We start from the raw sequence: 25,445 nt of genomic DNA, 5'->3' as shown, positions 1-25,445 counted from the left end.
GTCTGTTTTGTAAATGTATAAATGCCACTGTAGATATTGTGGGTGAAGGTGAATGGAAAGTTTTAGACCAGGGGTCTTTTACCTTGTGCCATCCAGGCCCAAGAGAATTCAAGTTTTCATTCCAACCATATATTAAAACCACCTGGTATTATTTAGCTCCATCGTCAGTAGCGCCATCTTGTACCAATTCGTACCTCCCTTCTCAGATTTGAAGATGTGCTAGTTGTTGAAATAGGTTGTTGTAGTGTTTGGTAGGTGTGAAGACCTATCGATGGTGTGGAATTGCATAACATTGGATTAGACCAAAAACCTTTTGCATGTTTGTGATCCGGGGCTACTGGGCTAGTCAGGGCTACGTCGTATTATACTCTTATTCTTTGCCTTGCCTGATCAAAACTTGCATATCTGTCCATAGAATACCTTGATTTTGAATTGTAAAACTGGGCATTATGTAAAACATTGAATGATAAAAGTATATGAAGCAATGGAAATCGACAGGAAAACAGCGGTTCTTTTCCCCACATCGCCAAAGCCCATCGAATGATGTTGTTCAAACCTTCCTGGGTCAAAACAGTGTCATGCATGGACCATATAACCTCTGCAGGCAACACCACCAGATGTTTGGTGTGACCCAAAGGACTGGCATCGCTCTCCCGAAATGAAGATACCCAACTTAAAAGGAAAAAAAATACCCTGCAACCTTTTCAAGGAGGTCCATAAAGGCAACTGTCAGTAATTCAAACAGCTACAGACAATCTCGGAGCAGTTTATAACTTGGGTTTTTATTTTTTTATTGACCGTGTTTAATACTGAATACTACATGAACAACCGGGGAGCTAGATTGTACATAAAGACTGTGTTTCTACCCAATTTATTGTGTCTCTACTCTTTGCCATGTGTTTTTTTGACTTTTATGATGTTGTACACGAGTATAGTATGGTGTTTGGCATTAAAAGATCCTTTGAATGGACTGCAACCCTGTCATGTTTTTATGCCATATATTGTAATAATTAAACAAACCACACTTCTTAGAGTTCATTTTCCAAAGCTAATAAAATTAAATACAAACAGGAAAGGTATGATATCTGGACAAATTATGATTTCTGGACCGCTGTTATTGACTTGTGAATAGCAGGTTGTTTCCTGAAATCTCTCAGCACCGACTGTCAGGTTTCACCCGGATGTTTCTGAAGGTTTAACTGGGATGTTGTTGAAGGACGCTGGCGGCTGTGAGATGTAGAAGTTCCACTATGCCCGTGTGTAGATCCGTGTACACACGACATCGTCGGCTCCAAACATCTGAAACAGAAAAAAAAAAATCTGTAAATACTGTTTCGGTCTATATAGTTTCTGTTTCCCTTTGCCTGCAGCCATAACCCTCAGTCACCGTGCCCCATCAGGATCGAACATTTTCCACCTCTGACGGATGTGGTTGATTTAAACTAATAAAGCTGTTCGGCCTTTCAAAATACAATAAAAGTGGACAACCAATTTTGTTTTATTTTGGAGAACCAAGCTCAAACAGACTCTTTTCTCAGCTAATACAACTGGATTTAATTGCCACAATAAACCAATAATTCATCCATCCATCCATTATCCAAACCGCTTATCCTGCTTTCAGGGTTGTGGGAATGCTGGAGCCTATCCCAGAAGTCACTGGGCAGCAGGCGGGGAAACACCCTGGATAGGCCGCCAGACCATCACAGGGCTGACACACACACATTCACAGTCACACCTAGGGACAGTTTAGTACGGCCTATTCACCTGATCTGCATGTCTTTGGACTGTGGGAGGAAACCCACGCAGACACGGGTAGAACATGCAAACTCCACACAGAGGATGACCCCACAAGGTTGGACTACCCCAGAGCTTGAACCCAGGACCTTCTTGCTGTGAGGTGACCGCACTAACCACTAAAACCGAATGTGATGACAAGGATGGGATTCAAACCCACGCGCACAGGGCACAATGGATTAGCAGTCCATCGCCTTAACCACTCAGCCATATCAAACCAATAATTTCATACCAATTTGATACATATTGCGATATTCCAAATGTTCGAAGGTTCCCGCCTTTCTTATCCTCTGTAAAATGTAAAAAACACCTTCTACCTTCCACTAGTCTTCTGAATAGTCTGATTTGTCCTCAGCCTCGTGTGCTGTAGACCTTCGCTGCACGGCTTTTGCAGAGGGTTTCGTAAACCTCACCTTTCACCAAGTCAGATCACTGTCGCTAAATGGGATAGTGTCAGATTAAGGATTTGATTCCAGTCGGATGCTGTATTCAATCAGGAATATGGTAGCTGCAGAAGAAGAACTCAGAGTGACAGAAAAGGTGTCAGAGAGGGGGAATGGGCTATGTGCCTGGGGTTAGGGGTGGGTCCAAATCCTAAAGATTTATGGGGGTCTCAGGAGCGTAGCAATACAGCATCTGAAGTTGTCAGCGCCACAGATCATCATTATCCTGAGCTGTGAAGTGAGAGAGTGAGGGAGGACAGGCCGAGGCTATAAAAAATGGGGCTGAGATGACTCCATCTGGCGTGCGGCGGTGATGCCGGGGGAGACATTAACTGGAGGTAGCATCAGGGTCCATTGGCATTTCTCAACTGCATGATCAATGAGGCCCATTAAAGCCCGCAGGAGCATGTAGACTTGGACCAGGGCCAGATGACAGACGCACGCACGCACACACACACACACACACAAAGCCCTCTCACCTCACACACGTCCCATTTTACACCAGTAATTATAAGAAGAGAAATAATCTGACAGATCCATAACTCATGGCTTGACTGAAAATCCAAAAAATGCACAAGTCCCAGAACAAGCATGTAGCTCATTCCTACAGCCCTTATACCCTCGTCCACGCATCCCTCAGACTCTTGTAAATGGTTATTGTGAATATATTCTGCAGTCTGCTCACTGTGGATAAGCTCTTGCATTTTGATTGCAGCACATTATGCACTCTTCCAAAGCTTTCTGTCCTCGTCAACTACCAGCCAATGTTAGGATTTAAGCCTTTAGGCATTGTTGTGTTTTTGTAGGTGCATTCGGGATGGTTTGGACAAGAGATGAGAACTGTATTTCTGGTGGATGAGGCATGAAACTTGGAGCTTGCCACAGTTTAACAAGCAGGGTGTTCACTGATGATGACACAGTCGGAAAAACCAGAAGGTACTTTCCACATATCCATCGTGTTTAAACCAACGCTCTACAAGAAAAGCGATTAGCCTTTGGTCCACCAAAAATCAAACAAAAAAAAGAAGTGTGACATGATGAAAAAAAAAGTTTCACATTACAAGAGTGGGCTGGAATAAAGACCTCTCCTCTGACCTATCGTCCCTCTCTGGTATCAGAGTTAATAAACTCGTGCATTTTGAAAAATCAAAAACTTTCCCAGTGACATAACTCTGCGGGGCCAATCATGGTGCATTTGATCATTCCAGTGCAGACAAAAAGCGCACACCCTTATCTTGAACAGAAACAGGTGGGCTCCACACTTGTCCAAGGCCTTTGTTTCCCTGTGTGTCAGCTTGGCATCCAGTCCAAAGAAAACAGCCTCGGTGTTTTCTTGATTAGTTTTCCACTGCGGTCAGTCAGAGAAGATAGGACAGGACATCTCCATCCACATCATAAACCGGACTCAACAGTTTTTTGGACCCGGATATTGTTGTCCATCTGGCCTATAAAACCAAGCAGTCCCAGATGTTTACACAAAACCCCCACATTTGGATTGTTCACCGGAGAAAGAAGTGTCCTTGCTGGCTGCTCTAATAGCAAACGTCTGCTGGTGTAATGTCATCTAGCCAGCGCAGCCACAGCCGTTCAAATCCCACGGAGTCCATGAAGAGGTGTCGCAGCAAATGATGAAAGTGTTTGGAGCAACGGTGTGAACGAATTCATTTGAGGATTCGGCTTTTTTGGGGTAAATAATTCTCTTTTTCTTCGACCTACAAAGCTAATAATACAGAAACTCGGTCTTTTAGAAAACAGTATAGATCTGTTTCGATCGCACCTTCAGAGATGCAGACACCACCTACACACACCTTCAGTGTGGCACAAGAAGTGACGATGACAAATTGGCAATGTTGTCGCTCATTCTCATTGAAATCCAAAACTCTGTGAACAACTCGTACATATTCTTCAAACTATTTGGGTAAAAAGTTCAACCGAGCGCTTATGAAATCGTTTTCTCCTCGTCCCGGATCCCCACAAAAATGTGCCCCCGTCCTTGTTCCTATTACAATAAATCTCCCAATGCCATTATCTGCTCAGCAGTGTGCCCATTTGTGTGCACTTATTTGGAGACAAAGAGAAGGCCCCCCGATGGCCCGAGCGGTCAAATCCAATTAATTGTTGCAAAGTTTTCAACCTTCTTTCCAAATATCCCATCCATTCAATAAGATATATCACTACTTTCACTTGTAGTTAGCATGCACCCTGTTCCCTAATCCCATTGTATGCAATAATTGCAGGGGGGAAAAAAATCAGACAAAAAGTGTCTTCCTCACCAGAATGAGTTCATCCCCTCGGAGTTCTCGGCTCCAGAAAGTCTTCGGGCCGCTCCCATTCAGAAGGGTTTGTCTGCAGAACATCTTGTTTTCTGTTTCCCACGTTGCCAAACTCTGTTAGACAGATAAGTCGGATTGAGTGAGACCCTGAGTCTGCAATTTCCCAAATGTAATCATTCATTTATTTGTACTGTCCTCTTTATCAAGCACAACTGACTAGAAACAGGATGGGCCAACATTTGTTATGTATCAACACTCTTGTTCATCTTCCTGTACCCTCCTCTACTGCACTGAGCCTCAAATATGAGCACATGAACGGGTATCAAAGAGGAATGGTGTTTCGAAATAAATGGAAAATAGCACTGATGAAATCCAAATAGATGCTGCAGTAAGGCAAAATTGCTCAGAAAAAGTTGCATATCACAGACTTTGTGTACACAGAATAGCTTACCTTACGCATAACTAGACAGATGTCTAACAGAACAACTATGCATAGCTCCTAGCTAACCAGATGTCTAACTAACAGAATATTTACCTTATTCATAGCTAACCAGATGGCAGCAGTAAACAGTGTAGAGACAGATGAATTGACATGGGTTGTGTACCCTCCCTTACTGCATTAAGCCTCAAATATATTTAAAATAAAATAAAATAAAATAAAACGAGCAGGTACTAAAGGGGAAAGCTGCTTTGAAATATAGAAAATAATACCAATGAAATCAAAATATAAAACTGCAGTAAGGCAAAATTTCTTGGGAAAAAAAGGAGTGTGTCACAGACTTCTTATGCACAGAATAATTACCTTACACTTTCTGCCGTCCACTGTCTCCTCGTTGAACTCCTGGCCAATGAGGAAGCTGATCTCAGTGGTGCGGACGGTGGTGGCAGTCTTGATGTAGAATTGCTCACCGTTCTGCTTGATCTCCACATGGGGTTTGGACGCAGCCGCCACTGCCACTTTCCTAAGCATGGCATTCACTCCTGAGAAGACACGCAAGGACTGTGTCATGAGTGCATCGCTATCAGGCAGGACAACCGATGAGTTGTGAAAGCAAGTGAAAGGTTGTAATTGATACATGCATTTCTTGGCGCATTGAAAAATGGAAAAGTTCAAAGCTCGGACTCATTTATGAGCCCCGCTTTGCTCCATATTTTATTGTCTGATGATAAGTGTGAGTGGCTGCACATTTAGCATGTCTCCTCAGGGTCCCGGAAAGGTGAAAGACAAGAGTTTTCTCCTGCGGAGGGGAAATTTGGCTTATTTTCGCAGGGGAGAAATATTGACAGAGGCATGTGTCTCAGGCAGCCAGGCCTTGGTGAAAAGAAGCTATCCATGTCACCTTTTGGGAGCCAGAGGAAGATATTGCAGCATTTATCCTGTCAGTTTTCATATGAAAGGATTCTCCAGCAGCCACATTAGAGATGGTTATCAGTAGATGTTGCAAATATGGGAGGGAGCACAGTGACAGGCTGATGAGAGAGAGGAATGCTGGCGCTGTTCTCTTTGTTTAGCTCTCATGATAGATTTTTGTCCTGCAAATGACTGCAAACCCTCTTCACCCTCCCTGTCAAACAGTTACAGTACAAACGATTAGACGAGACAACACTTGGGTCTGTTTCCCATTCATCCTCATTTACAGATCCTCATTCATATACTCATACTGGCATGTCCAGTAATATGAGACTCGCAATCTTCACTCTGTCTGCTGCGACTTGTTTCCTACGAGGAAAGGAAAACCGCTGCGATGAAAAAACTGCTTTGTCCATGCTGAATATGGTGATATCTAGATACAGATTGGATCCAGTGGAATCTCACGAGGAGTTAAAAAAAAAAAATATTTGGGACAGAGGATGGATGAAGTGATATGCATCACACATTTATCACCAGCTGCCAAAATATATTCAGACTTTATGCTGAGCTGTAACTAATTCACAACTTCCTTAAAACCCGTGCAGTATGTGATATGACACGCGTACCACCATATTGATGTATCTCATGCACACACACCCCCCCCCGGTCTTATTTATTTATTTATTTTTGCAGTGCAAAAACCATGCAATGGCATTAAAAATAATGAAGACCATATGAAACCATACCAAAAATGTATTACAATCTAAACCAATAATCAGAATCTGACACAACTCCTGCAGAGAGGGACATTTATTTGGAAACTCTCCTTTACTAACAAGAATCAGTCGAAGTTAACTTAATGTCTTGCTACTGGAGCGAAAAGCGATGCACGAGAAATCTCTCTGAAAATGGCAAAAATAAAGGATGATTTTTTTTTCTTACCAAGGGCTCTCAGCAATTCGTCGAAGTTCTCGCTGCTTTTCATTTTCCAAGTGCCTGCAAAATTGGGCATTTTCTTGTGGGTTGATGAGCGTGCGTCTGACTCCCTGCACCAGCCTTCGCCTCCTCAAGTGCTTCTAAGTCTCTTTTTCTCTTCAGCCCCCTCTTATAACCCCCCCACCCCCCACCCCAGTCCTCCCACACATAACCTGCCCCTCCTTGCCTGGGCCCTATCTCCTCCCTTTCTCCATGTGTAATGATCCCACACCACAAATCTCACCCCTTCTATCACTTCTCCTGACACACACACACACACACACACCCTTAATGGTTTATTCTCATTAGAGAATTAAACGCCCTTCTCCCAATGGCCAGTCAAAGTGACTTGTGCATAAGTTCAGCCGGGCTTGTAAGTAGTATCGATATATCATCTGCAATGTCAATGAAGCCACCAGAGAACTGTGCAGCAATCCTTTATAAAAACACACTGTGTATTTACACACTAAGTGGTAGTTTGTCAAAGCCTGTATTAATTATTAATAGCTTGTGCAATAAAAAGGCAACAATTATTTTAATTTCCTACACATTTTTCTTATGTTGCCCCCCCCCCCACACACACACACATTGTCCGTCTTCCTTGCTAAATATGAGGGTGTGGCGATGGCTAGGAGATCAAACTACACTGCCTTTATAATAGTTTCTTAAAAGATATTTTTTTAAAAATTAACCCCACCTCGCCACCAGGAGACACACACACACACACACACACACACACACACACACACACACACACACACACACACACACACACACACACACACACACACACACACACACACACACACACACACACACACACACACACACAAATGTTATCATCACATCCCATGAGAATGAGAGGCTGGCCTCCATCCCCGCCCCTCCCTAACCCCAGCCAAGCCAGGTTTGTTGCCCCTGTGACAGCTCCTCATCCGTCTCTCTGACAGAGTGTCTTCTAGACAGCAGCTTGATAATTAATGTATAGAGCAGAGCAAGGAGCTCTCCGTCATCCCACCAGGATGTGTCAGCTTTAAGAAAAGCCCTCTGTCTACTTCACCCGGCCTGCCAGTTTGTCTCATTCACAACTACATCTGTCTGTCAGTCTTTGGGGTGATTTTACCTCTAAAGGGTAGAAGAAGCACATGTGGCCTCATGTGAAGAAAGTTTCAGAATTTGGATCAAGTAAAAGGGGGGAAAAGCCGCGAGGGGGTGCAGTGAAAAAGCAATAACGTATGGGTTACTGAGCGCATAGTGCACTGCCATTTGTGTATAGTGTACTTCCATCTGTCGCCCTGCAAAAGATAACTTTCATTTAAACGAGTAGAATCTGAAATTAATCACGGTTTTGGCGTGCTATTTTTTGAAAGCCAGATGTCACCAAAAAAAAAAAAATAATAATTTTTTTCCACCATTATAACATCATGAAATGTTTTCAGCAGAGACAGCAATTTTTTTTTTCTTTCTTCTAAACACAACCACATTTTAAGAAACTGTTTGGCGCATTCCCTTCATCGCACATCACTTTAAAACGAAATGCTAATAAGCAGCTTTGGCATTATAAATTATATCTTTATGAGACAGTAAAAGCCTGTTTCATGCCTTATCTCATATATATAGCGTTTTTTCCCCCAGAAATCATCAATGGTGTAGATAAAAGTGCTCAACAAATGAGTGGAATATTAAGACTTTATATTATATATATATACATACTATAATTCTGCTTTTGATTTTTTTCTGTTATTACATTTATTGGCCTTAATTTTCCTTTTAAATTTTTTTCCCCTTCAAAATTGATTTCTCACTAATAGATCTCTTCATCTTACTGCCAAAGTGGCATAATGAGATGTGACCTTAGGTGTCAAAATGTCAGCCCCAATAAGAAGTACTGGTACACACCCCCCCTGGTTATAAGAGTATCAAGAGAAGGCATTAGCCACTGAGACAGCCAAATTACATTAAACCCTCCTAAATCTCTTTATTTGGACAACAGACTACGGAACAGGACTGCACAACATTGATATAATATGGCTTATAATATGGCAAATAACCCATACACGCCACTAGCAAGTGATTCTGCAGCTTGCAAAAAAACCCAAAACAGTTTCAGTCAATTTTTGATGCAGCAGTAGTAGATAGTGCAATTTGCAGTTCTGATTTTTTGTGAATGTGTTATTTTTTGGCTTATTTGTTAGCCATAACAGGGTGGCCTGCTCTGATCAAGAAACCTCAAACTGAGCCAGATGAGTCATACGATGTTAGATGAATTAAGAAGGGAAAAACTAAATATATTTGAATCTTTCCTAATGTACACTACCGTTCAAAAGTTTGGGATCACCCAAACAATTTTGTGTTTTCCATGAAAAGTCACACTTATTCACCACCATATGTTGTGAAATGAATTGAAAATAGAGTCAAGACATTGACAAGGTTAGAAATAATGATTTGTATTTGAAATAAGATTTTTTTTACATCAAACTTTGCTTTCGTCAAAGAATCCTCCATTTGCAGCAATTACAGCATTGCAGACCTTTGGCATTCTAGCTGTTAATTTGTTGAGGTAATCTGGAGAAATTGCACCCCACGCTTCCAGAAGCAGCACCCACAAGTTGGATTGGTTGGATGGGCACTTCTTTGAGCAGATTGAGTTTCTGGAGCATCACATTTGTGGGGTCAATTAAACGCTCAAAATGGCCAGAAAAAGAGAACTTTCATCTGAAACTCGACAGTCTATTCTTGTTCTTAGAAATGAAGGCTATTCCATGCGAGAAATTGCTAAGAAATTGAAGATTTCCTACACCGGTGTGTACTACTCCCTTCAGAGGACAGCACAAACAGGTTCTAACAGGTACTATTTAATGAAGATGCCAGTTGGGGACCTGTGAGGCGTCTGTTTCTCAAACTAGAGACTCTAATGTACTTATCTTCTTGCTCAGTTGTGCAACGCGGCCTCCCACTTCTTTTTCTACTCTGGTTAGAGCCTGTTTGTGCTGTCCTCTGAAGGGAGTAGTACACACCGGTGTAGGAAATCTTCAATTTCTTAGCAATTTCTCGCATGGAATAGCCTTCATTTCTAAGAACAAGAATAGACTGTCGAGTTTCAGATGAAAGTTCTCTTTTTCTGGCCATTTTGAGCGTTTAATTGACCCCACAAATGTGATGCTCCAGAAACTCAATCTGCTCAAAGAAGTGCCCATCCAACCAATCCAACTTGTGGGAGCTGCTTCTGGAAGCGTGGGGTGCAATTTCTCCAGATTACCTCAACAAATTAACAGCTAGAATGCCAAAGGTCTGCAATGCTGTAATTGCTGCAAATGGAGGATTCTTTGACGAAAGCAAAGTTTGATGTAAAAAAAATCTTATTTCAAATACAAATCATTATTTCTAACCTTGTCAATGTCTTGACTCTATTTTCTATTCATTTCACAACATATGGTGGTGAATAAGTGTGACTTTTCATGGAAAACACAAAATTGTTTGGGTGATCCCAAACTTTTGAACGGTAGTGTATGCCTAACAAAAGAATTGGTACATTAAGGATGAGTAAAATGCATGTCAAATGTGAAGTTTGACTTGCCTGCGTTGCAGAGAGAATTCACAAGTTGACTTTACAAGTTGTGGTATTTTATTGACCACCGAGGAAGTAGACCTATTCAGATGGGCAAACAGAAAACCACATGTATTGTGCACAATGACATACAGCGCTGTGATTGCTGACTACTACCACAGATTCTGAACCAGTGTCTATGCTAAAGCTGTAACAAATCGTCAACCCAACATGACCACAATCTAGGAGTTATGACAGACTCTGAAAAGGTGAATCCTTAAATTCAAAATATTCTGCACGTACACATTGGCTTCTTTCTGGGCAATTACCAACACTCTCTCAGGCTTGAAATTTGCCTTTACACAAATTAAGATGACATGTGTGCTATCCTCCATGTGCCATGAATCTGTATGAGTCCATCATATAACAAGGCATTTCTTAGTTAAAAACTATTCATTTCTAAAGCATGACCAATGCATTTAGCTGGATGACAATGATCAGGTGCGGGTATTGATCGAATGGGATGTTTTTCCACGACAAAATAATTTAAAATGCAGTCTGCACTGCAATGGTGGCAAAACATCCTCTTATATAAAATGAAGTAACTTCCCTCAGACAGCAATGCAGTCTACTTGTTGAATAGGATTAGAGGTCCAAAGAGCATCACATTTTGATTTTAGTGCAAGGGCTCTTTAAAGTGATGGTTCACCAAGTTAAGAAGTCTATCTTAATGAAATCCAGATGTGGTTGGATGTTTTGCTGGCTTCATCCAAATTCAAGTTACAAAGACTAGAAACAAGAACAAAATAAATATTTAGTGAGAAATGAATGCCTTCCTTTGACAAAACATATCTACACAATTGACAAGAAATATACAATCACATTTTGTGTTAAACAAAGAGAAAACATTGCTTGTACTCAGAAGATTTACTGCCACAGTAAGAAAGCAGAGCATTGTTTCAACCTGATGCCTTTCTATCTCCCATAGCTGCCCTCACTCAGAGTTGTTAGCTGGTGGCCCAACACCTTCAAGGAAAATGCTGGACACTTGAACCTGCTAGACTGTTACCTAGAGACCCATGATGCTGTAGATTTGCAATTTACTGGCAAATTGTCACTTAGCTTGCCAGTAAGCAAAGCTATATTTCAACACCTCTAACATGTATATGGCTTGACAAGCAACTTGTATAGGCATTTAATGTGGCTCCATTTCTTACACCACTATTTTATTATAAAGGAGAAAAAAATAATTGGGAGAAAGCTACTAACAATTTTAAACCAATGCTTATCATCATAATTCCTCTATGAATATAATTTGCATAATTTTATAATTTGCAAATAATTTTAGCTCACTGGGTTTCAGGCTTATCAATTTGCGTGGAGTAAAATACTGCGGTTTTAGCCACTAACTGAAAATCAAATGCTCACAAATGCAGCACCTCAATTTTGCTACCTATAATATAAACAAAAGAGAAATGCAGACAACCTTTTGGTTTATGTTCGTACATTTGCTTGGCAGTTGGCTTTTACTGTACAGATACCAGAACCTGTCCATCCATCCATCATCCAAACCGCTTATCCTGCTCAGGGTCGCGGGGGCTCCAGCATCCCCGTGACCCTGAGCAGGATAAGCGGTTTGGATAATGGATGGATGGATGGACAGGTTCTGTACAGTAAAAGCCAAATGCCAAGCAAATGTACCAACATAAACCAAAAAGTTGCATTTTATACCTTACATTAAAAAAGAAAAAAACAGTTCTTCTTGATCACATTTGGTGAGTTCTTACAGTACTTATCTTGATTTCACACAAGGAAGGCAACAGTTTAAAAAAAAGGCCGAGAAAAAGGAAGAACACAGTAGATATGAAAGCCGGTTTGGAGAGGTGAGAATATAGGCAAAGCGGCCTGGGTCTAGATTGGTCCTCAAGCTAATATTCTACAACATAGCTTTCTTTCAAACCTATTCAGACTCAGGGTGAGGGGTAAAATGGCACACTGTTCCATGTCATCTATGTCCAGATATCTTCTACCAGTGTCTTGAGTCGACCAGCTCAGGTCGCAAACTCAATTTCTTTAGCGTCTCATAGCCTACCACCATTACAATGGCAGTGGGTGTGGAGGAAATGATGCGTGCCGACAGTCCTTTGGTCATCCCCCAGAAACCCTCCTCTGCAATCAGCTGCTTGAAAGTCTCAATCACTGAAGTTCTCCCTTCCACCTGTTTGATACAAAGACAGAATACATAAACTCCATGACTGGGTAACTTTATCCAGGATAAAAATAAAAAACACTGTATGGTACAGGATTTTTTTCAGTAACACCTCCACTGAGTGCTCATTTGAGTCATTTTGCATCACCATTGCTCACAGGCTCCATGTCAAATCAGCAGATTTGGATTTTGGATTTAGATGAGGATAACAAATGTGCAAATGTGTAAAAACACTGATTAATAAATAGCAAAAGAAAAAAAAATTATCCAGAACCTTCAAACTACAGGGACTGCTCAATGTAAAAAAATTCCTCTTGAAGTAAGGACGTTTTTCAAGTTAGTTTAGAGAACAGTTGTTTTTGTTTAACTCCCTTATACTTATGGTGATATATGATAACCGCAGTGGCGTTTAAGCAATTTAACCCAAGTGAACCCCACTTTAAAGTATTTGATGACAATGGCACACCTTGTGAGTACCATCCTTCTCTGTTCTATTTGGAATTTACCTGCACTCTGGCTCTGACAACATCCATTGGGTTGGTAACAGTAGAGGCAGTTGCAGCGGCTAATGGTCCAGCCATGGCTTGCAAAACAAGATGAGGGCAGTCACTGGGAGCCAGTTTGGAGAGCTGTTCTGTTAATCATTATAACATAAGCTTATATCAAACATCTTTAGACAAAGGTCAAAGCTACATAATGAGGGCTTAATCTTGACAAAAGTGGATAACGCAACTAACAGATGCCTAATGACTTGGGAAATAATGCTCTGTTCCCTTATCGTGGAAGTGAATAAATTCCAACTTACCAGCATAAAAATGATAAAAAGGCCACCAGACAGCGCTATTTGGGATGTAGGTGAGCAAAGAGGCCACGTAGCCCCTGTAGAAGCCACTGAAACCATCAGCTGCAAAAATTTGTGTTATTATGTTCCTGGTTTGGCCAAACATCCTTTTGGGCTTTCCCACCTCTGCCCTGGGCTGGAGCTGAAAGCGAGTAAGGTGTTCCCCCTGGCCCTGCATCATCAGCTGCTGAGAGATGACATCGATGGGGACAGTGATGCTCTGGGCCACCAGTGATGCGGAGCCACCTGCCACTAGGGATTTTAATGTATTGTCAGTGGAATAGTTGGAGACATACTTCCTCACTAGCTCATAGGTGGTAATGTAGGCCTGTCCTGAGATCAGTGTGAAGGTGTTGACCATGAAGCCACGATACAGGCCTCGTATGCCTTCGGTCCGCAGAATCTTGAAGAAGGCATCAAAGGTGCCACTGTATAGTGATTTGCCCTTCTGCACCTGCAGCCGTGTGCGGATAAGCGTGGCTGGGTAGACAGTTGCCCTGATGGTCATAGTCATGAACACCCCAAAGGAGTAAAACTTCCTCTTGTCCAGGTCCTCCCATTCGATAATCTGGATGTTCCTCTTCTGCTGCATCCTTCCAGCTCGGGGAGGCCCCACATTAGACAAACTGGTGCTTGAACAGGTAAACACATTATGTCAACAAATGCTGTGCACACCAACCCACCGTGTCAGGAAAACAAAGGCAAACGTATTTTTTTAGTATTGTATTGAAATTAACTGTTGTGTCCCATTTCCAATTGAGAGGAGTGGGAGAGAGCAATGTTTATACATATTTAGTGTGTGTTAGAAGGTTTAAAGGTCACAGTTTCACTTGACAAGGTTAGCTAACTCCGTAATCGACTGGCTTCGGGTATAAGCTGCTTTATCAAGATAATTTTGTTTGTCGTTATATTGTAGGCAAGTTTCGAAATGAGTCGTTTCATGAATGTTATAATACTCGTCTGAGCAGGTTAATTACAACACAGGTCGTGGGACATCGTGTTCCAGCTCGGTGTAACGCTACAGGCAAAAATGAAATTCAACATAAAAAACAATGCCACGCTAAAATACACTCCTGTTGATTAAAGCTATTGACCGTGTGAATGTAGGGAAAAAAGAATTGGAAACACATGGCACATATTAGCGTCTAACGGTGGCTCACGCCCAAGGCTAGCTAGCTAATTCAGCTAAATGCTGAGCTAGCTTCTCAGACTAACCGTAGCACATAGTTTAGCAAGCCCTTAGTCGTTAACTAACCTTGTTGGACAGGTGTTGTTTCAAAGCCATGCCCTCGATGTCGGTCTCCACTGCAACTTCATGTTGACGGGTCATGAAAAAATAACAATGCAGACAAGACTAAGGATCAACAAAAAATGAATGATATTGGAATACCAACCCCTTCCTTAGCAACTAACCTCGCTGGGCTATCTAGTTCTTCTTTGTCGGTTTTACTGGTGGACTACAAACCAACTTTAAAGATACATGCCGCCACCTACTGTACCGTAGTGTGTAACGTCATGACTTTATCTACTATAACTATCGGCTGCTACCGTTGGGAGTCGCCATCTCTTCCTTTCTTCTGCATCTTCCTCTGTCACGCCAACCACCTGCATGTCCTCCCTCCTCTTTGGCCTTCCTCTTTTCCTCTTGCCTGGCAGCTCCATCATCAGCACCCTTCTCCCAATATACCCAGCATCTGTCTTCCGCACATGTCCAAACCATCTCAGTCTTGTCTCTCTTGCCTTGTCTCCAAACCATCCAACCTGATCGGTCCCTCTAATATATTCGTTCCTAATCCTGTCCTTCTTCGTCACTCCCAACGAAAATCTTAGCATCTTCAATTCTGCCACCTCCAGCCCCACCTCCTGTCTTTCCCCAACACTTCTCCACCCACTCCACCCTGCCTGCACTCTCTTCTTCACCTCCTCCGCACTCCTCCTTACTTTTAACAGTTGACCCCAAGTATTTAAACTCATTCACCTTCGACACCTCTACCCCTTGCAACCTCACCATTTCGCTTTCCTTGCTCGTTCACGCATAGGTATTCCGTCTTGCTGCTACTGACTTTCATTCCTCTTCTCTCCAGTGCATACCTCCACTTCTCAAGGCTCCCCTCAACCTGCACCCTACTCTGACTGCAGATCACAATATCATCTGCGAACATCATAGTCCACGGCTATGTTTAACCTATGTTTGTTTAACACTGAGATTGTGTTAAACTATTTAGTTAAAAACTCCACTGCATCTCCTAAACACCTCCATGCCTCCACAGGTAATGTCATCATGACTTTATGTTAACATCATGTCAACATCATGACTTTATAAAGAAGTTATATTATGGATAGTAAACCTGTTTCGTGTAATTGTTTGCCCCCTGTCTCTAACAGACCTTTGATGCTCCACCCCCATCTCTTATCTACCACCCTGCCTTTCAGTCTTTCTCTTTCTACATTGAACCTTCTACAACCTATCAGCACAAGTTCACCTGTTTCTTTGCAGTTACAAGTCTCACATTTATCTGACACGGTCTTTTTCATGGTGTATAAAGTAACATTGAATCCTGCATGTCCTAATTTCAACCTAAAGAGAATTTTCTTTCTATCATTTACCTCTATTATTGCTCACTCTGGCAGACTTTTGAATTGTGTAATAATCTCTACCCTTACGCTCAGAAAGTTGAATCAGTTCATCTGGACACAGCATTATTTAACAGGTGATCTTCCCTCTGTTCATATCTTGTTGCAGAGTTTCAACACTATTTCTAATGGTTCCTCTGGTAATTGTCTGAACATGACATAACTTAATAGAGCTTATACCGGAGCAGAGCACCTACTGCCCCCTAATGCCCTTCTCATTTCCCTCAAGTTGAAGTTATCCATAGCTGAGCTGATGTCTACCTTTTCACCATGCACAATTTAATTATCTTTTAGGAGCTCTTCTTTCCTTTATTTATGTATGTCAATCAGTAAGGTGATTTCCATCATGAACAACTGGCAAATACTTTTTCTAGAAGGTTGGCTTTTTCCATTTCTGTTATTAGTAGACTGTCTCCATCTGCAAGTACTGGTATTTTGTTAGTTATCCTCCCACTCATCTTTTTTACCATAATCCATACATGACCCACATCTCTCTCTCTTCCAATAGAAGAGCAAGACTGTCTCCGGGTATTCCTTTTAGTTCTTTTGGTTATTTTGCATGCTGTGGCTCTCTTTCTTTTGTATTCTATCAAAATGTTCAAACTTTAGGTTATTTCTGAGGTTTCTGAGAGCACTATTTCTTTCTTTAAGCTACACACATAATTCCACCATGGCACAATTCTCGTAATCCCTGTTATCAGAGTTTTAGTCATACTTTCTGAGGCAGCATTAATTATCATATAGGTAACTTAACTAGTGCATTCATCCACATTACCAGTCATTTTAACACCGTTAGCTAATTCCCTGCAGCATTCTTTAAATTTGTCCCATTGAACATTTTGAAAGCTCCAGCTATTTAAAGGAGCACTTTCTTGGGTATGTTTATCAGTATTTAATTTGAAAATGGTCACTACCCATGTTATTATTGCATATTTTCCATTCACATAGGGTAGCCATATTTGCAGAAATCAATGTTAAATCAATGTATCTTATTCATATATGTAAATGGCAACTATTGATCTGCCATTTTTTGGTGCCATATTTATGTTTAATATACAGATTTGCATTTACGGTGGTTGGACATTTTCCCTTACCTGTTATTGATTTACCTGTTCGCAAGCTGTTGGCACAATATATACATTGATTTATTTCATGTACTTACCTGTTATGTCCACGTGAGGGCGATCTTTTCCTTGTTGTTGATCCTGTAGAGCGGAATTGTGTCATTGAGTCAGAGCTTGGTGGCACGTGAAGGCTAGGAGATGCTACATGGCAAGTAACGAACCTAAAAAGAAAAGACAAACTTTTCCTTTATGTTTTTAAAAAAGAGACTTACCTAAGTTTATTGCAAGCGTAAATGTTTTTTACTTACCTTCTTTCACGAAGAAAGCAGCAGATTTCCTTTTCTTTTAACACCCTTGGTCTGCGGAATAAGGTAAATGGCTATTTCGCCTCGTTTCATATTCAGGATCTGTCTAACAGTGCTAGCTACTTTACGTTGTCTGCTGTAATATGGAAACGTGTTCATGTACAATTTATTTCAGTGTAATTGTTTTGTACAGTGAAATTTATGTTCCCTTTATGTTTCTTGTTATGTGAAGCTAGATAGGACGGTATATTGATGCCATTTTGTGTATCTGTCTAGTTTTCACGGTGTTACGAGACGGTGAAGGAGAGCGGGAGAGAGAGGAAAAAATAAACACCCTATCGAGCACCAGTCGAGACTCTCCGCGTTTGCTTTCGAGAACCAGGGGCAGTTACTATATATAGTATATAGTATATAGTATATATATATATATATATATATATATATCTTGTTTTTAAAAGGGGAAGGGAGGGTGTGCTCCAATTATCGGGGCATCACATTGCTCAGCGTCCCTGGGAAAGTCTATTCTAGGGTGCTGGAAAGGAGGCTCCGACCGATTGTCGAACCTCAGATCCAGGAGGAACAATACGGATTCCGTCCTGGCCGTGGAACAACGGACCAACTCTTTACCCTTGCGGAAGTGCTGAGGGGGGCATGGATGGGAGTTTGACCAGCCAGTTTACATGTGTTTTGTGGACTTGGAGAAGGCTTACGACCGTGTACTCCGGGGCACTCTGTGTGTGTGTGTGTGGGGGGGGTGTACTGGGGGAGTATGACCAAAGTGAGAGCTGTGTCTGCATTCTCGGCACAAAGTCAAACACATTTTCGGTGGGTGTCGGACTCCACCAAGGTTGTCCCTTGTCTCCGATTCTGTTTGTGATATTCATGGACAGGATCTCAAGGCGCAGCCAAGGTGAGGAGTGTGTCCGTTTTGGGAACCTCAGAATTGCATCTCTGCTCTTCGCAGATGATGTGGTTTTGTTGGCTTCATCAGAACGCGACCTCCAGCGCACACTGGGACGGTTTGCAGCTGAGTGTGAAATGGACGGGATTAGAGTCAGCACCTCCAAGTCTGAGGCCATGGTTCTCTACCGGAATATGGTGGATTGCTCCCTCCGGGCTGGGGATGAGCTGTTGCCTCAAGTGAAGGAGTTCAAGTATCTCGAGGTCTTGTTCACGAGTGAGGGTAGGATGGAGAGGGAGATTGACAGGCAGATTTGTGCAGCATCAGCAGTAATGCGTGCATTGTACCGGGCCGTTGTGGCGAAGAAGGAGCTGAGCCGGAAGGCAAAGCTCCCAATTTACCAGTCAATCTTCGTTCCCATCCTCACCTATGGTCATGAGCTTTGAGTAGTGACCGAAAGGGTGAGATCGCGGACACAAGCGGCTGAAATGAATTTCCTCTGTAGGGTGTCTGGGCTCAGCCTTAGAGATAGGGTGAGGAGCTCGGACATCCGGAGTTGGAGTAGAGCCACTACTCCTTCGCATCGAAAGGAGCCAGTTGAGGTGGTTCGGGCATCTGATTAGGATGCCTCCTGGGCGCCTTCCTTTGGAGGTTTACCGGGCACGGCCACCTGGAAGGAGACCCCGGGGTAGACCCAGAACTCACTGGAGGGACTACATGTCCAATCTGGCCTGGGAACGCCTTGGGATCCCCCAGGAGATGCTGGAGGGCGTTGCTGGGAAGAGGGATGTCTGGAGTGCCCTACTTAGCTTGCTGCCACTGCAACCCGACCCCGGAGAAGCGGCTGAAGATGAGATGAGATGAGATAAAATCTTGTTCCTCTACCATTGTTTATACATACAAGATTTGTGTCAATCATTTCTTCAATCAACGCACCATTATTATCAGTATAATCACTTCCTCATAAACTATTGTATGTATTGAAATAATCATCAAACATACACAGGAGATGGCCATTATTATTGTACAGTATTGTTGGCTACTGTGTATTCATGATCATATTTTAACGTGCACGGATAAATAGATACGTTAGCCCTTGGCTAACGGATCAGATCCCTTAGTCGACTGGTTAACGTTGTCCCCCGCGGTGCGGTATACACGAGTTCGCGTCCTGGCTGTGGCGGTTCTTGACTGCTCCCCCCCGGAATTCGCTGTAATATAATTTTATGATACCAATTTGAACTTGCAAGAGACATGTGGAAGGACGATGCATTTAATACCTGTACTTCCAGTGCCCGGGAAGTAGGGGCCCTGAGGATGCTGCAGCACCCCCTGGCAGGGAGCCCAAGAAAAACTGGGGGGATAAATAAATTTAAAAAAAATAACAAATGAATAAATAAAATTAATTTCATTCATTCTTCTATTCATTAAAATTAATTGGAAACATTAATGATTTGACTTTAAAAAGTAAGAGGCCTAAGCCACTATGACAACAAGCAACAATTGTCTCATGACGGCACCCGTCAGTGACTCAGTCAAGTCAAGTGTCTGAACACCAGTCCAGATGGCACAAAAACGCATTTCTGAGTTTTTTGGGAAGCCCAAAAAAGACAAAAAGAGACTGAGCCTCGAGTTGGCGGATCAAGCCGAGGAGGAGGAGGAAGCAGACTTGGAGCCTAAGCTGAGTTTTGTCAAGGGAGGCTTCACAAACTGGCGGAAAGCCATAGAAAAATTCAACGAGCATGAAAAGTCTAAACTTCATAGTGATACCATTCTAAACAAAACACCCCAATTACTGCCCTTTTATCTGACGCTGCCCGCCAAACTCAAGACACAGCAAGGCATGTTTTGGAGCTGATGTTCAAGTCAGTGCTCTTCCTGGGAAAGAAGGGGGTGGCTTTTCGGGGTGACAGCACCCGTGATGGCATTTTGTATGAACTGATGCTTGAACGTACCTACAACCTCCCAGGAGAGAGACAGTGGATTGAGAGGAGAGATAACTGGCTCTCGGGCACAATCCAGAATGAAGTCATTCAGCAATGTGCCTGCGCTATTCAACGTGAGATTGTATCCCGTGCCAGAAATAGTCCGTACTATGGACTCACAGCTGATGGTACCACCGACTCCAGTACAACAGAGCAGTTCTCATTGATGCTGCAGTATGTGGATGAGAAATTGGAGTTTCACTCTGAATTCACTGGATTTTACAATGCCCCTGACAGGAGCGGAAAGACCCTGTTCAAGTGCATCAAAGATGTATTTCTCAGGCTGAACATCCCAGTTGAGCGTCTCCATGGATACTCAAGTCAATTCAATTCAAAACTTCATTGCAGATTCAGGGTCCATAACAGACAAAGACAAATAGGTAAAAGACAAACCCCAGACAATACAAAGAGTAAACACAATAAATAACAAATGGAATTAAATCAGTGTCTTATAAGGAGGCAGCTATACCAGTGGTCCCACTGCCGGGATTGGTAGCATATGGCACTGAATCTTATATTAGTTAAACTGTTGATGATTACATTATCAGAGTCATTGATCCAGCAAATAAATTTATACATGAGCTTTCTTAGAAGAGCCTGAAAGGTACTGACTCCTGCAGCCACAAACATTTCACTTGCATTACACCATCTAGGTCTTTTTAGTAGTATTCTCGTAGCATCATTATAAGCTACTTGAAGCCTCTGTAAGCTTGCTTTTTTATAGTTTGACCACAGGTGTGCAGTATAAAGCCGTGTACAATATGCTCTGATCAGAGACATCTTCACACTAACTGAACACATACCAAACTTGCGTGACAGAGTGTTTGCTTGTGCATACATCATGCAGCATTGCCTATAAATATCATCATTGTCTGTCATTTGTTCAGTAATATAGTGCCCAAGATATTTCACCTTATTACATACCCCAAGATTATTATCAGACAATTTAAAATCAGGAAATTTTAGATGACTGACCTCTTTGGTTCTGCAGATCATGACAACACTTACTAGCATTGTATTTGATTTCATGCTCCACACCATTGTTTTGATAGAGCTTCTAACATGTCAGGACTGTTTTCGGGTGTTCAGGTGCAGCTAGAAGAAACATGCCCTGAGTCCCTCTGCGTCCACTGTGCCAACCATTCACTTGACCTAATTCTTCAGGAGGCTGCGCATGAGGTGGGTTTCATTGCTGATTCAATGAACTTTGTTCAGGGCATACAGTGGCTTGCAAAAGTATTCATACCCCTTGAACTTTTCCACATTTTGTCACGTTTCAACCACAAACATAAATATATTTTATTGGAATTTTATGTGAAAGACCAACACAAAGTGGCACACAATTGTGAAGTACAAAGAAAATTATACATGATTTTAAAAAAAAATTACAAATAAGAAACTGAAAAGTGCGGTGTGCAAAAGTATTCAGCCCCCCTGAGTCAATACTTTGTGGAACCGCCTTTTGCTGCAATTACAGCTGCAAGTCTTTTGGGGTATGTCTCTACCAGCTTTGCACATCCAGAGACTGACATTTTTGCCCATTCTTCTTTGCAAAACAGCTCAAGCTCAGTCAGATTAGATGGAGAGCGTTTGTGAACAGCAGTTTTCCGATCTTGCCACAGATTCTCAGTTGGATTTAGGTCTGGACTTTGACTGGGCCATTCTAACACATGAATGTTTTGTTTTAAACCATTCCATTGTAACCCTGGCTTTATGTTTAGGGTCGTTGTCCTGCTGGAAGGTGAACCTCTGCCCCAGTCTCAAGTCTTTTGCAGACTCCAACAGGTTTTCTTCCAAGATTGCCCTGTATTTGGCTCCATCCATCTTCCCATCAACTCTGACCATCTTCCCTGTCCCCGCTGAAGAGAAGCACCCCCAGAGCATGATGCTGCCACCACCATGTTTGACAGTGGGGATGGTGTGTTCAGAGTGATGTGCAGTGTTATTTTTCCGCCACACATAGCGTTTTGCATTTAGGCCAAAAAGTTCAATTTTGGTCTCATCTGACCAGAGCACCTTCTTCCACATGTTTGCTGTGTCCCCCACATGGCTTCTGGCAAACTGCAAACGGGACTTCTTATGGTTTTCTTTTAACGATGGCTTTCTTCTTGCCACTCTTCCATCGTGCAGTGCACGACCAGTAGTTGTCCTGTGGACAGATTCCCCCACCTGAGCTGTGGATCTCTGCAGTTCGTGCAGAGTCACCATGGGCCTCTTGGCTGCATCTCTGATCAGTGCTCTCCTTGTTTGGCCTGTAAGTTTAGGTGGACGGCCGTGTCTTGGTAGGTTTGCAGTTGTGCCATACTCTTTCCATTTCCGGATGATGGATTGAATAGTGCTCCGTGAGATGTTCAAAGCTTGGGACATCTTTTTATAGCCTAACCCTGCTTTAAACCTCTCCACAACTTTATCCCTGACCTGTCTGGTGTGTTCCTTGGACTTCATGATGCTGTTTGCTCCCCAATATTCTCTTAACAAACCTCTGAGGCCATCACAGAACAGCTGTATTTGTACAGAGATTAGATTACACCCAAGTTGACTCTATTTAGTCATTAGGTCAACATTCGATCATTCAGCAATCATCAGGCAACTTCTGAAGGCAATTGGTTGCACTCAGAGAAAAGGGGGCTGAATACTTTTGCACACCGCACTTTTCAGTTTTTTATTTATAAATTTTTTTTAAAATCATGTACAATTTTCTTTGTACTTCACAATTGTGTGCCACTTTCTGTTGGTCTTTCACATAAAATTCCAATAAAATATATTTATGTTTGTGGTCGTAATGTGACAAAATGTGGAAAAGTTCAAGGGGTATGAATACTTTTGCAAGCCACTGTAGCTGTGGTAATCCTTGAATCAGCAAAACTCAAGGAGCTCTGAGTCCATGTTTGGCTGCAATGAGATATTACCATACTGACCACATATCCAACAAGATGGTGCATACAAACAATAGCTCTCAAACGTGTGTGTAGTGCCTACAGAGAAATCATCAAAGCACTGGAGCAGCTTAAGGATGACAGAAGTATGAGGGGAGAGACCAGAGCTAAGATCGGAGGCCTGCTAAAGCAAGCAATGAAGGCTAAAACCTACTATGGCCTCCTCTGTTGTGAAGCAATATTTGAGCCATGTGAGTCGGTGTCCAGGAGTTTGCAGCATATCAAAGCCAGCGCACCGGGCGCCCTTGAGTGTGCCAAACTGATTGGAAGGTGCATGGAGGCCCTTCTGGATGATACAGTGGTGGATAACATGCTATAACAAACTATCCACAGTGGGACTTAAAATGCCAGGTGAGCACAGGGTGACACAAACCCCAGCCTGTTATCGACACACAGCAGAGCCAGAGGCAGACGCACACGTTGCGCAACACTCATGGAGACGAGAGTTCTACGAAGCTGTGGACTTGGTCACAGCAGAAGTAAAGAGGAGATTTGATCAAGATGGCATGAAAACAGCAGCTCTGAGAGAAAAGGTGCTTATTAAGGCAGCCAACAAACAACCAATAGTGGATATAGATTCCCTTCACCTTCACTTGCACTTTGACAAAGCCCGACTGGAGAGCCAGCTGAAAATGATGGGAGAACTCTGCAGTGATTCTCCCAAGACAGTAAAAGACATCGCAACAACCATGTCTAAACTCCATCCACAAACAAGGGCTCTTTTCAACGAAGCTGAAAACCTCATCAAACTCCGCCTAAGTCTCCCCATCTCAGCTGCTTCATCGGAGAGGACATTTTCCGCTCTCCGTCGTCTGAAGACATAGTTACGCACAACTATGGCACAAAAAAGACTGACTCACCTTGCTCAGATGCATGGAGATATATTGGACAGTTTGGACATTGATGCCCTCATGAGGGACTTTATCAATGCCAACCTGGAGAGAAAGGCCACATTTGGAGTTCTGCATGCAGGCCGGCAGTAAGGCAAGGCAATTATATATTTCTTGATTGGAGATTGTGGCTGATAGGTCTACGTGTATGAATTGATTTCTATATGCTGTCGCTGTGCGGCCTGCAGTTGTGTTTGGAGATTGCATGTGGCTGATAGGCCCATGTGTTCTTGTAGGTTGATTTTAGGCTATGTGCTGCTGCCGTGGAGCCTGCATTTGTGTTTTGGAGATTGTGCTTTGGCTATAGGCATACATATTACGTGTGTTTATGTTTGTTTTTTTATGCTGCCGCTGAGCAGTCTGCATTAAGTGGTGATATGCTTTTGTGTGTCATGCAGAAATGAGTGTTGATGTTCAGCATCACGGTCAGCGTACAAGCACTCTGCATAGAAAAGCAGTGCCCATAACGTTAGGCCTGTCACCACCACGTGTGTATGTGTGTGTGTGTGTGTGTGTGTGTGTGTGTGTGTGTGTGTTTGTGTGAGAGAGAGAGTCTATTTGTCACTCGGCAGCAACTAATCTCACATTCTAGTCATTTATCAATGTTTTACTTAAGCGTCTAGGCTATGCACAGTCATAACGTCAATCCTGGCAAAACTCGACCCCCCCTCTTTTTTTCTCGCCTCCCCCTGCTCAAAATATGTTCCCACGGCTATGTGTACTTCTAACGTTTATGTTTTTTTTTATGCTTCATTTGTTTCAGGATCCTTCCCTGACCCATCAGCGTGACCCTTGGGAAAGGACTAAAAAGTCTCAGACCCCAACTGCTAATATACTCAGTGCTGCATGGCTTGTCTGAGCTTTCACTGGTCTACTCCAGGTTTGGATCTGTGCCACGAGGTTCACCACTGTCATATCAGTGTCCTCCTGTTGTGGCCACCAGTCATGTCAAACACCCAGATGCCTCAGTATTCCTCAAACTCCCTGTGGATGGTGCCACATTTTCCACTGTCTTAGACTTTGTCCCAAACTGCCACCAGTTCCTCCATTTGGAGAGCCTGTCACACGGGGGATTGCCGCTATGATAGAGGGCACATGAAAGCAGTCTGAGTGTCCATTATGGAAAGAAATGCGCCAGCTGAGTAACAGCCACAATGCCGCCCCCCCTTTTTTTTTTCTTCAAAGAGAATTCATATCAAAGCTATTATAGCTCACATGAGTGACAGTTTTTATATATATATATATACACACACACACACACACAATTGTACTTACTGTATTATTGTATTTGTATTAC

At 42.5% G+C, this 25,445-nt stretch overlaps 2 protein-coding genes and 1 long non-coding RNA gene across 3 annotated transcripts; 1 reads left to right on the top strand and 2 right to left on the bottom strand.

The window, feature by feature from the left end:
• Positions 1–669: 669 nt before the first annotated feature.
• LOC130111806 (cellular retinoic acid-binding protein 1) lies at positions 670–6,939 on the bottom strand. The gene is made up of 4 exons (XM_056279094.1): positions 6,804–6,939; positions 5,313–5,491; positions 4,511–4,624; positions 670–1,299 (listed from the first exon to the last, which is right to left on the bottom strand). The coding sequence occupies exons 1-4, from the start codon at positions 6,871–6,873 to the stop codon at positions 1,249–1,251; spliced, it is 414 nt and encodes a 137-aa protein (XP_056135069.1). The 5' UTR covers positions 6,874–6,939; the 3' UTR covers positions 670–1,248.
• LOC130111807 (uncharacterized) lies at positions 3,744–25,445 on the top strand. The gene is made up of 3 exons (XR_008810173.1): positions 3,744–3,924; positions 21,412–21,501; positions 24,912–25,445. It is a non-coding gene; the product is annotated as an uncharacterized LOC130111807 (long non-coding RNA).
• LOC130111804 (solute carrier family 25 member 44-like) lies at positions 10,445–14,846 on the bottom strand. The gene is made up of 4 exons (XM_056279092.1): positions 14,689–14,846; positions 13,398–14,065; positions 13,099–13,226; positions 10,445–12,601 (listed from the first exon to the last, which is right to left on the bottom strand). Exons 2-4 carry the CDS (start codon positions 14,023–14,025, stop codon positions 12,410–12,412), a joined length of 948 nt encoding a protein of 315 aa, XP_056135067.1. The 5' UTR covers positions 14,026–14,065; positions 14,689–14,846; the 3' UTR covers positions 10,445–12,409.

This window comes from Lampris incognitus, chromosome 4 (genome assembly GCF_029633865.1).
Source record: "Lampris incognitus isolate fLamInc1 chromosome 4, fLamInc1.hap2, whole genome shotgun sequence".
NCBI classification, from domain to species: Eukaryota; Metazoa; Chordata; class Actinopteri; order Lampriformes; family Lampridae; genus Lampris; species Lampris incognitus.
This window is presented reverse-complemented; position numbering and strand designations above follow the sequence as displayed.

Bases quoted from the DNA above. Each gene is read 5' to 3' on its own strand.
- LOC130111806 (XM_056279094.1), bottom strand. From the start codon at position 6,873: ATGCCCAATTTTGCAGGCACTTGGAAAATGAAAAGCAGCGAGAACTTC. The intron at 5,492-6,803 runs GTAAGAAAAAAA...GTGTCTTCTCAG, and splicing joins CGAATTGCTGAGAGCCCTTG to GAGTGAATGCCATGCTTAGG. The intron at 4,625-5,312 runs GTAATTATTCTG...TCTGTCTAACAG, and splicing joins TGGACGGCAGAAAGTGTAAG to AGTTTGGCAACGTGGGAAAC.
- LOC130111804 (XM_056279092.1), bottom strand. From the start codon at position 14,025: ATGCAGCAGAAGAGGAACATCCAGATTATCGAATGGGAGGACCTGGAC. The intron at 13,227-13,397 runs GTAAGTTGGAAT...AATGATTAACAG, and splicing joins TTTTTATCATTTTTATGCTG to AACAGCTCTCCAAACTGGCT. The intron at 12,602-13,098 runs GTAAATTCCAAA...TGTATCAAACAG, and splicing joins TTGTCAGAGCCAGAGTGCAG to GTGGAAGGGAGAACTTCAGT.